Source organism: Oratosquilla oratoria, chromosome 18, assembly GCF_046742065.1.
Source record: "Oratosquilla oratoria isolate Oo_2021 chromosome 18, ASM4674206v1, whole genome shotgun sequence".
In the NCBI taxonomy this organism is placed as follows: Eukaryota; Metazoa; Arthropoda; class Malacostraca; order Stomatopoda; family Squillidae; genus Oratosquilla; species Oratosquilla oratoria.
Genome location: NC_134794.1, coordinates 43,271,836 through 43,284,430, shown reverse-complemented (window position 1 = coordinate 43,284,430; position 12,595 = coordinate 43,271,836). Strand labels below are relative to the sequence as shown.

The following is a 12,595-nucleotide window of genomic DNA, read 5'->3' as shown; positions in this document are numbered from 1 at the left end:
ATCTAATGTTGCTCTACAGAACATTGCTTGAGATTGACTGGTACACAGTTCTGTGCTAGAGCTCTTGAATCCATTCACTCATTGCATCACATCACACAAACACAGCTCACAGGATGAAACAAGAAACCTACCCCAGCATTATATTGCTTAAGCACCAGCAGCAGCCTATTCCCACTACCCTATAACACATCCATCTAAAAACATGTACATACACAGATATAGATTGTAGCACTTTGTATACATGTAGGAGATACAAGTAAATGCGTAGTTGGAAGTGTGTATGTATATACGTGCATGCATTAGCAGCCGTGAATATTCTAGAACAATCTAATTGCCATTTCTGTTTATATTAATTATCATTTTATTCTTGTATGCAAAAGTTGAATGAATGGGAGATAGATTAGTATATTATTAAAATTTAAATTATTATATTATATTTGAGTACATGTTAATTTCTGTGTGCAAGGAATGATTGTGGAAAATTAGAATAAATAGGCAACTGTTTTGGGCACGCTAACAGCGTGAAAGCGTCATGCAGCAGTCACGAGCGAGTGGGCATTGAATTCAGATCACATGAGAGAGAGTGAGCCAGTGAGAACTTATATTGTAAATTCCCTATAAAATTACACTTTGAAAATATCTTCAGTGTTTTCCTTTCCACCTTATTGGACAACCAATACAGATCAGTTAAAAAGAGAGAGAGAGAGAGAACAGTAAATCCAAATACAGTACTTCACCATGCACCCTTAGATGTTGACTCAGAAAAGAAACTTATCATAAAACACACAAAAGTGACACCAGGATGCCTATTTTCATGTTATTACCCAATTAGAAATAGAGAGAGTGAGTGGTTCAAGGTAAAGGTGGGACTTCGTCAAGGATGTGTTATGTCACCCTGGCTGTTCAACTTGTACATGGATGGGGTGGTGCGAGAGGTAAATGCAAGGGTGGTGGATCAGGGATTGGAGATGTTTAAAGAAAATGGAGAAAAGTGGGAGGTGAGCCAACTGTTGTTTGCAGACAACACTGCCCTTGTAGCAGGAGGGATTGAGGAAGTTGGTGACAGAGTTTGGGAGAGTGTGTGAAAGAAGAAAATTGAAGATAAATGTGGGTAAAAGTAAGGTGATAAGATGTACAAGGGGTGAAAGTGGCAGCAGACTGGAAGTGAGCATTAAGGGAGAGCAACTGTAGAAAATGGATAGTTTTAGATACTTGGGTGCAAATGTGGCAGGAAAAGGTGGAGTGGAGGTAGAATGTAGATTGAGAGAAGAGAGTAAATGCCTTGGTGGATTAAAAAGTGTAATGAGGAATAGACATTTGGGAATGGATGCTAAGAGGAGACTGTATTTACCTAGTTGTATTTACCTAGTTGTATTTTGCGGGAAGGGGAGCTATGCTCGTGATGTCCCGCCTTTGTATCTTGCAGTGTCTAGTTTGTTTTTAAACTCATGAATGGTTTTTGCGCATACTATTCCATTGTCCAGTTTGTTCCAAGTGTCCAAAACTCTATGAGGAAAACTGTTTTTCTTCAGTTCTCTTCTATAGCTATGTTTTTTTATTTTCTTTCCATGTCCTCTTGTGTTTCTTTTGTCCCAGTTAAGTAAGTTCTCACTATCGAGTACCTCTGTGCCTTTCATGATTCTGTAGATGGTCAATAGGTCACCTCTCTCTCTTCTTTGCTCCAGTGTCGGTAACTCCAGTTTAGCCAATCTCTCTTCGTATGATAGGTTTGCAAGTGCAGGTGCCATTTTTGTAGCTGCTCTTTGGATTCTTTCTATTTTCTTTATATTCTTTTTGGTACTGGGGGACCACACTGTCGCTGCATACTCTAATCTAGGCCTTATCAATGTAACCAATATTTTTTTCATCATGTCTTCGTCCAAGTATGTAAACGCCACTTTTATTGATCTTAGCAAGTTGTAAGTCTCCCCGACAATTTTGTTAATCTGTATATCATAGGACAAGTCGTTCGTGATAATTACTCCCAAATCTTTTTCGGATCCTACTTTCTTTACTTCTTTGGTTCCAATTGTATATTTTCCTGATATTCTGTTTTTGCTTTTTCCAAACTCCATTATGCTACACTTCTTAGTATTAAAGTCCACTTCCCATTTCTGACTCCAGTTCCATACCCTATTTAGGTCTTCTTGCAGTGCTTCACAGTCCTCATCAGTTTCTATTTTCCTTAGCAGTTTGGCGTCATCGGCAAAGAAGCTCATGTAGCAGTTCACGTCCTCATCCATGTCATTCATATAGATAGCAAACATTATTGGTGCCAGCACAGATCCTTGCGGTACTCCACTGATCACCTCTTTCCAGTCTGAATATTTTTCTCTGAGCACTACTCTCATCTTTCTACCAGTCAGAAAGTCCTCTATCCATTTTAGTAGGTTTCCCTGTATTCCTCCTATGTGTTCCAGTTTTTTTAGTAGTTTTCTGTGTGGTACTTTGTCAAAGGCTTTTTGCAAGTCTAGGAATGCACAATCAGCCCATCCATTTCTTTCTTGCACTATGTCTATTAGTCTTGAGTAAAAGCATATTAAGTTTGTGGAGCATGATCTTCCTTGTCTGAATCCGAATTGTCTTGGGTTTAATATGTCATTGTCTTCCAGATGTTTTACCCATCTATTCTTGATTATTTTCTCACAAATTTTGGCTATGGTGCTTGTTATTGATACTGGCCTATAGTTGGTGGGTTCTTCTTTGTTTCCTCCTTTGTGTATTGGTACAATGTTAGCGTTTTTCCAGTCCTCGGGTATCTTTCCTTCTTTGAGTGAGCTGTTTATTAAGATGTGTATTTTGTCTGTTAGTTCTTCTTTGCACTCCTTTAGAATCCAATTTGCAATACCGTCCGGGCCATGTGATTTTCTGACATCCAGCCTTGATAAATGTTCTGATATTTCCTTTAGTGATGCTGTAAACTCATTCATGAGGGGAGATTTCTTGTTTTTGTCTATGTCACAATTTGGTATTTTCTCTCTGGTGAAAACAGATTTAAAGTGATTGTTCATGACTTCGGCCATCTCTAAATCTTCTGTGTATTCTATGTTTCCTTGGCATAGTTTCACCAATTCCTGTTTGTTTTTAAGTTTACCATTCACATACCGATAGAATAGTTTGGGTTGCTCTTTGCATTTGTCTATAATATCCTTCTCATGGTTCCTTTTCTCCTCTCTTCTCACATTAACATACTCATTTCTATAGTTAACATAAATTTGCCATTTGCTTTGTTTTTTGTCTTTTCTCCACTTTTTCCAAGCTTTGTCCCTTCTGTCTTTTGCCTCACTGCATCTTTTGTTGAACCAACATTTAATGTACTCTCTCGCTTTTGTCTTGGTACATGCCTGTTTACCCCTTCATTGTAGTTTTCCATCAATATATTCCATTTCTCTTCCACTGCTGTTTCTTCCCTGTAAAATATTTCCCAGTTTGCATTCCGGAAGAATGTCTTTAGTTTTGTAAAGTCTGTTTTGTTGTACCTCAGTCTTCCTTTCCTATGCTTTTCGTTCCTCTCTATGTCTATTTCTTCCTTTAGTATAGTTTCGATGAGTACATGGTCACTCTTTCCAATTGGTGTCTCATACTGGACTTTATGCACTATTTCAGGCTCTGTTGTAAATATTAGATCTAGTTTCGATGGCTCTTCATTATTTCTGTACCTTGTGTTTTCACGGACCCATTGGGTCATTGTGTACTCCATGGTCATATCTAGCAGTACATTGCCCCACGAGTCATCTCCTCCTTGCACTGTCATGCTGTCCCAACAAATTTCTTTGCAATTGAAGTCCCCCATAACTACCAGATTACCCTTACCCATTAGTATCTCATTGAGTGATTTTCTTGTGTCATCTAGCATTTTTGTATGTTCGATTTCTTTCCAAGCGCTTGTTTTTGGAGGCACATAAGTCACCACAAACTTTCTACTTTTCATATTCTTGCCTTCGACTTTTATCATGATCAATTCAGCATTACCTTTGCCCTCTGCAATTTTTGTCACCTTTAGGTCTTTCTTGGCCAAGAACATGATTCCCCCTCCCTGTTTCTTGTCCCTGTTTTTTATCCAGTAGTTGTATAAACCTTGTCCGATAACAGTGGATGGTATTTCACCTCTTAGTTTGGTCTCTACAATTCCCATTATGTCTGGTTTTGCTTCTAACAGATAATCATTGAGTTCGTTCAGTCCCGAAATTAGTCCGTCAATGTTGGTATAGGCCACTTTTAATTTTCTTCCTTCTCCCTGGTTTCTTCTTCCCTTGTTTTGTTCGTTTTGAAGCGCCATTGTCTTAATCTCAAGTCTATTACTCTCCACTGGAATTCTTTGCATTCTGTCTCCGATCTTTTCAAGTTTTTTTCCTTTGCTTCTTCTCTTAGTGCCCTTTCTTTTTCTAATTCCTCAGTACTCATTTCTCTTTTTATCCATATCTTATTGTATTTTTCACTCTTTGCCAAGTTACCTACTTTTTCAAATATGTCTTCTACTACCACTTGTGACCTTAGTTTTATCTTTAGAGGTCGATTCCTATCCTTAGTATAGCGACCAATTCTGTAAGTCTCTTCTAAGTCTGTGCCTGAATCACTGTCTCCCCCCTGAATTTCATTAAGGATTTCTACTGCTGTCTCTTTTTCTTCTTTTTCTCTCATGTACCTCGCCAATCCTTGTTTTTCTTTAAGCCCATAAACCACAATACATTTCTTCCTATCTACTGTGTCCCTGACCCAATTTGCTTTTTCGTTAATCACTTGAATGATTGTGTCTTTTGCATTATCTTGCATTTGCTGCTTGACTATTTCTTTGAAAGCAATTTCTTTATTTTCAATATTTTCTTTCCACTTCTTAATTTCCTGGATACTGTCCCCACCTAAGTTTTCTTCGATCTTTTGTGTCAATTCTTGTAATTTGTTGTTCACTTCCTGCTTTAGATTTTCGCTATTGTTATTATCATTAGTTTTCTTCTTTTCATTATCATTCTTCAGTTCATTTATGTCTCTTTTCATTTCTTTAATTTCGTTTGTAAGATCCAAGTTAGCTTTTCTCAGGTCAGAAATTTCATGGTTAGTCTTAGATAAACAATCAATTAAACCAATGACCTCTTTTCTTAAGTCCATGATTTCATTTTCCCACCGAGTCCTATTTTTGCTCATCTCTCTCTCTATCTCTAATAATCTACTTAAGTTCTTTCTTTCGTACTTACCAAACCCTAAGAAATCATTGTCATAACACGTGCTTTGTTGATTGTTTACATCGCGGTTCAGTGGATTGCCGCCAGATGGCTCTGATTCGCAACTGGCTTTCGAGTCGTTTTCATTCATTTTTGCTAATTTCGAGTTAACACAATTAACTAGCACTGCATAGATACCATTTCGGGCACTCACGTTCACTCCCCACCCCTACAGTACAAACCAGGTTTTCCTTTTTCGTCGTAAATCCTCTTCTTCTTGGTCGCGCGACGACAGCGACGACGGGCGGTGTTGCTTCGAAGGAGTGATTGTGCCAACAGCATTGTATGGGGCAGAAACATGGAACATGAGAGCGGAAGAGAGAAGGAGTTTGAATGTGTTTGAGATGAGGTGTCTGAGAAGTATGATGGGGCTTACTAGGCTGGATAGAGTGAGAAATGAGGAGGTAAGGAGGAGAACAGGGGTGGTAAGGGAGTCAGGAGATAGGGTGGATGAAAGAGTATTAGGATGGTTTGGACACATGGAAAGAATGAGTGAAGAAAGACTAGTAAAAGAAGTATGGAAGGCAGATGTGGAGGGAATGAACATGAGGGGGCATCCTAGGATGAGATGGATGGATGGGGTGAAGAGGGCTTTGGGGAAGAGGGGAATGTCTGTTGAGGAAGGACAGGAGAGGACAGAAGACGGTGAATGGAAAATGGTTGTATATGGATGATGCTGTGATACATGAGATGGAATGGGTGGGGGGATGGAGGGTGAGGTAGTATGTGTGAGAAAAATTTTGATGCAGCCCGAAGGGATTTCTCCCCGTCTTCTCCTTTTATGCATGGGGGGACAGAGAAGGGGAGGTCGCGGATTTAATGAAGCGGCCTTGCTGTGGATGTGCTGTGTCTTGCGACACTGCTTCTGACCCAGGGCAGTGGACAAGATGCAGGGATGACCCGTCATCCAGGAGGTGGAGTGTATTTAGGGATGTAATGGGTGGGAATGATTTTTATGCCTTTTTCTTTTTGGCTACCTCCCTTGTAAGGGGGAAAAAGCCTTGGTATATGTATATGTATGTGGTTTGAAGTAAAGGTGGGACTTCGTCAAGGATGCGTTATGTCGCCCTGGCTGTTCAACTTATACATGGATGGGGTGGTGCGAGAGGTGAATGCTAGGGTAGTGGGTCAGGGATTGGAGATGGTTAAAGAAAATGGAGAAAAGTGGGAGGTGAGCCTGCTGTTGTTTGCGGACGACACTGCGCTTGTGGCAGGGTCAGAGGAGGGATTGAAGAAGCTGGTGGCAGAGTTTGGGAGAGTATGTGATAGAAGAAAGCTAAAGATAAATGTGGGTAAAAGTAAGGTGATGAGATGTACAAGGGGTGAAAGTGGCAGTAGACTGGAAGTGAACATTAAGGGAGAGCGACTGGAGGAAGTGGATAGTTTTAGATACTTGGGTGCAAGTGTAGCAGGAAAAGGTGGAGTGAAGGTGGAGGTAGAATGTAGATTGAGAGAAGCGAGTAAATGCCTTGGTGGTTTAAAGAGTGTAATGAGGAATAGACATTTGGGAATGGATGCGAAGAGGAGACTGTATGAAGGAGTGATTGTGCCAACAGCACTGTATGGGGCAGAAACGTGGAACATAAGAGAAGAAGAGAGAAGGAGTTTGAATGTGTTTGAGATGAGGTGTCTGAGAAGTATGGTGGGGGTTACTAGGCTGGATAGAGTGAGAAATGAGGAGGTGAGGAGGAGAACATGGGTGAAAAAGGATTTGGGAGATAGGGTTGATGAAAGAATATTAGGATGGTTTGGACACATGGAAAGAATGAGTGAAGAAAGACTAGTAAAAGAGGTATGGAAGGCAGATGTGGAGGGAGAGAACATGAGGGGACGTCCTAGGATGAGGTGGATGGATGGGGTGAAGGGGGCTTTGGGGAAGAGGGGAATGTCTGTTGAGGAAGGAAGGGAGAGGACGGAAGACAGAGGTGAGTGGAGAATGGTTGTATATGGATGATGATGTGATTGCATGAGGAGGAATGGGTGGGGGGGTGGGGTAGTATGTGTGAGTAAATTTTGACGCAGCCCGAAGGGTTTTCTCCCCGTCCTCTCCTTATATGCAAGGGGGGACGGAGAGGGGGGGTCGCCGATTAAATGAAGCAGCCTCGCTGTGGATGTGCTGTGTCTTGCGACACTGCTTCTGACCCAGGGCGGTGGGCAGGGTGCAGGGATGACCCGTCATCCAGGAGGTGCTCAGATGAGAGGGAGGGTGGGAGGGGTGTGGAGTGTATTTAGGGATGAAATGGGTGGGAGTGTTTTTATGCCTTTCCCTTTTTGGCTACCTCCCTTGGAAGGGGGAAAAAGCCTTGGTATATGTATGTATGTATATGTATGTACCCAATACTAAAATATTATCAACAAAGAATTGGCCTACTACCAGATATAAAGTGTCCTAGATGCAATAACCATATGGAAGACACTGAACATATGACCTTGCAATGCTAAGTACTCATTCTTGACAAATCTGGAAAATTTCTTCTCTGAGTGACCTATGAGCTAATCTATTGGCTGTGCCCAGATTTTTGGGCTACTGGTCTCCTAAGTGATCCAGGGCAACAGAGTGATTGAATATGTTGTCGGATTAAAATCATTGAACTTATAGAAAGGGTTGTGAATTATGGTTTAGTTGTCCCTGGTTGAAGACCAGCTCTTGCCCATTTCTTTGTTCTATTAACTTTTGTTATTGTGCATACCTTTCCTCCCCTCCTTTCTCAGTCAGTTTTTCTCTCTCCTAGATGCTACGTGCAGACATTGTTGAGGATTGTGGTAGGAGCTTAAGTCCATTGGTCGATATTGGCCAGATTGAAGGAGCCTTTGTCATGGGGTTAGGGCTCTACACATGTGAGATGGTGAAGTTTGATGAGGACACTGGAAGGAAGCTTACAAATGGCACTTGGGTAAGTATCTAAGGGAATGAGATAGACAGTGTTTAGGGAACAGGAATAGGAGAACATTGGTACAAGAGGAGGAATGGGGTTTGAAAGGAAAAAAATTGAAAATAGAAAAGTAATGGGACCAATTGGGATATATGAAAAATGAAAAAGGGAAACTATAAAGTTATGCTACAGCAGGTATTGGTTAGTGACTATGTAGACAGTGTGATTTGTAATCTCAATCCCATGAAGAAAGTATACCCTTTTGGTGGCTGAGTGGGGTAGGCCATCATTACTTGTGGCAAAGGTTGAGGGGATGGCAGTTTGAATCCTACCACCGGTGAAGTTGAATTAAATTCCACGTTACAAAGTCCTCTGTGAGGGGCACCATCCTAGCCTTCTGATAGGGGGCAGTTTGTAATGTTAAACCATATCATTAAATCATATCACTTATTGGAAATTGGTATGTTGTAACACATTTATAAATGTTCACTATAAACCCACTATCGGAGAAATAATAACTGAAGTACAGGGAAACTGTATATTTCGACTACTATCTGTAGTCAAAATATACAGTTTCCCTGTACTTCCATTATTATTTCTCCGATAGTGGGTTTATAGTGAACATATCACTTATATTTATTTTTAACTAAAAGAATGGTGCCTTCATAATATGAGAAAAAAATTAACAGTAATTAGATAAAAGAAATACGAATAAGTGTACCAAGTGTGGCTGTGTAGATAAATGTATATTATTAAAAGTTATGATATATTGACATTAGTATATAATATTATCTGATATTAGCTCATATGATATCCTCATTCAAGTCTAGTGTAATGGTTTCATTATACACTTTGCATTGTGGGATGTGCTGCACCCTACTTGTTGGTCTGAGCTCTAATTTATCCATTGCGTTACTAGTTCAGATGATATTTTAGTGATGGTACAAACCTGAATAGAAATGCAGAAAATAGGAAGTTACTGTTATAAGTACATAAAGAACTGCAAGGGTTTGATTTGTTTTCTAAGGGGAATTAAGTGAAAAGAAGTCTGGCCTCAAGGCTAGATAAGATCTCAAATTGAATAATGAAAAATTGCAAAGAACAATTAGTGGATAAGATATGTAAACAAGAACATATCAGTGCTGGAACTGTTTCAGTAAATAATTCAATAGCCATCCTTTCTGTGGACATTAAAATTGGGAGTTGGTCAGCCAGTCCACATACGTGCATAATACTAGCCAATACTTTTGTCATGTCTATGCAGGATTACAAGATTTTCACAGCCATGGATATCCCTGCTGACTTTAGAATTACACTTCTGCCCAATCCAGATAACAACATTGGAGTTGTGCGCTCAAAGGGTGGGTAGTAATCTCATATTGGTTGCTTACCACTTAGCTTGAGTCTCTTATGGTTCAGTTGTATAATTGTGTGCTGATATTAATCAATACTAAAAATGATTAAAGACTGTTTTAATCAATCTTGTATGCTTGATTCAGTTGAAACCTGAATTAAACATACAAGACTGATTTCATGATTCAAATCTCCAGTACTTTTGAGACATCATATTATATTATATCTCTGTAGCAACGGGTGAACCAGCTTTGTGTATGGGTTATGTAGCTGTGACAGCTCTTCGTCATGCTATTTCTGCTGCAAGGGCTGATGCGGGAGACCATGACTGGTTTAATATGGGTAAGTGTAACTTGGTTAGTCATACTCAACCAATTTAAATCATGTATTTCAATTAATCAGTTCATTTCAGAAGACCCACAGCTACTAAGCTATCTATCTATATCTATATACTAAAGGGCTCTTTCTCCTTATAAAGGAGGTAGCCAGCCAATGTATTCATCCACCTCAACCCATCCCACTCCTATACATCACCCAAATTGTTTCCCTTTCATCTTAGCTCCTTGTGGATGAAGGGTCAACTTAGTCACCCACTCACTGTGTGGGTCAGGAGCAATGCAGCAAGACACAGCACATTCACGGCAGGGGTCCACTGCTTCATTTGTGTGCCAACCCTCTCTCCTTATCCCCCAAAGCAAAAATAGAGAAGAGGAGAAATCTTTTTGTACCATGTCAATTTATAGTCCATTCACAATTATTTTTCACACACCATCTCTTGCCTTCTCTCTTCCCTGCTCAGTAGATATTCTCCTTTTACTCAAGGCCCCCCCCCCTCACCCTATCCATCCATCTTATTCTTGGTCTTCCCCAAAGTTCAATCCATCCTCACTATTCTCTCCATGTGCCCAAACGATCCCAGTATTCTTTCATGAGCCCTATCTGCCAGCTCCTTTTCCACTGCTGTTCTCCTCACCGCCTCAATTCTCACCCTAGCCCTCCCATCATACTTCTCAAACACTTCATCACAGACGTCCCCCAAATCAGGCTCGCCCAAAGTGGCTCGACAAAGAAACTGAAAAAAGTATTGCTAAAAAGAGACAGGCTTATAAGAAATATAAGTGCTCGGGTGCATCTAATGACTATGAAAGTTATGTATCAATACAGAGAGATTTAAAAAAGACAATAAGAAAAAGAAAACGACAATACGAAATGAACATCGCTGAGAAATCCAAAGAGAATCCCAAAGAATTCTATAGTTACATTAGAGATAAAAAGGTTGTTAGGAATCACATTGGTCCACTATTATCTGCTGACGGTCAACTTGAATATTCAAATGAAGGAATGTGTAATATCTTAAACAATTATTTTAGCTCGGTATTCGTAAACGAAACACCTCAAAGTAAATTCCAAACTGAAACCTGTGAAAAGTCTGGGGTAAACTTACTCACTACGGTAAATATAACAAAAGAAACAATTAAAAGGTGTATAGACAAACTCAAAGTTAATAAAACACCAGGGCCTGACGGTTGGCATCCAAGAATCTTAAAGGAAATGAAAAATGAGATTGTTGTTCCATTAGAAATTATTTTCAAGAAATCCATCATATCCGGAGATGTCCCAAGAGAATGGAAGCTAGCTAACGTTACTCCCATATTCAAAAAAGGTGACAAAAAGAAACCAAATAACTATAGGCCTATTAGTTTGACTTCGATCGTAGGAAAAATAATGGAAACTATCATCAGAGATGCTATCGAATATCATTTAGAAAGTAACCGTTTGATAAATGATAGCCAACATGGTTTCAGACGGAAACGTTCTTGCGTGACTAACTTACTCGAATTCTACAACACAGTTGTCTCGAATTATGACAAAAGAAACAATATAGATTTAATATATCTAGACTTTGCAAAAGCTTTTGATACCGTCCCACACGAAAGACTACTTACTAAATTAGCTTTGCATGGAATAAGTGGTAGCCTATTAGGTTGGACTAGTAATTGGTTGAAAGGTCGAAAACAGAGAGTTGTTTTAAATGGAAAAACTTCTGGATGGAAAAGTGTTGCAAGTGGAGTTCCTCAGGGTTCCGTTCTTGGGCCACTTCTATTCATAGTATATATAAATGATATAGACCATGGACTAAAATCTACTGTTTCCAAATTTGCTGATGATACAAAACTGTGCGGAGTGGCAAATGATCACTCAAACCAATTAGATATTCAAGAAGATTTAGATAAATTACAGCAATGGTCTGAAAAGTGGCTAATGAAATTTGACACAAGTAAATGCAAGGTAATGCACATAGGTAAAAATAACAGCAAGTACGATTACAAGTTATTTGGAAATTCGTTAACAAAAGTGGATAGTGAAAAAGATCTCGGCGTAATTATCAGTAACGACCTCAAATCATCCAAGCAGTGTATTTCAGCCTCTGAGAAAGCAAATAAGATTCTGGGATTGATTGCGCGATCTTTTGATTTCAAAAGTCCATCACTCATTAACAAGCTATATAAATCGTTAGTTCGTCCACATTTGGAATATGCTGTTTCCGTATGGTCACCGAATCTCATTAAAGACATTGACAGACTGGAAAAAGTACAACGGCGAGCCACAAAACTGATTCCAAATATAAAAAATAAATCATACGAAAATCGACTTAAGCACATGAATCTGTTTTCCCTAAAAAAGCGTAGACTCAGAGGTGACTTGATACAGGTCTTTAAGATTTTAAAGGGAATTGACAACATCAAAAGTGACCAAATTTTTACATTGAATGAGAATCAGACAAGAAACAATGGTCTCAAACTGTCCGGAAATAGATTCAATTTGGAAGTAGGTAGAAACAACTTTGCCAACCGTGTAGTTAATGAATGGAATAAACTTCCTGCACAGGTAGTGCAATGTAGTTCAGTTCGAAGCTTTAAGAATCATTTAGATAAATACCTAAGTAAGATGCTGTAATGATTATAATTTATCTTATATTATTTGTTTTTGTTTTGTTATCATTTGTCTTTCTGATTTTCATTTATTATTAGTTATATGTCAATTTATTATCATTTACTATTTACCTGTTTGTTTGTTATTCAACTATACCAATGCATTTATTTATGTATTTTAATTGTTATTTACATTGTTTTAGTTTTAATTTATTAT

At 39.1% G+C, this 12,595-nt stretch overlaps 1 protein-coding gene across 1 annotated transcript in view; it reads left to right on the top strand.

The window, feature by feature from the left end:
* LOC143035178 (uncharacterized) overlaps positions 1 to 12,595 on the top strand; it is a 121,720-nt gene that overhangs the window by 103,132 nt on the left and 5,993 nt on the right. Inside the window, exons 24-26 of the mRNA XM_076201844.1 lie at positions 7,952 to 8,113; positions 9,357 to 9,453; positions 9,680 to 9,787. Of these exons, the coding sequence (XP_076057959.1) occupies positions 7,952 to 8,113; positions 9,357 to 9,453; positions 9,680 to 9,787 (367 nt within the window). The remainder of the gene's footprint in view (positions 1 to 7,951; positions 8,114 to 9,356; positions 9,454 to 9,679; positions 9,788 to 12,595) is intronic.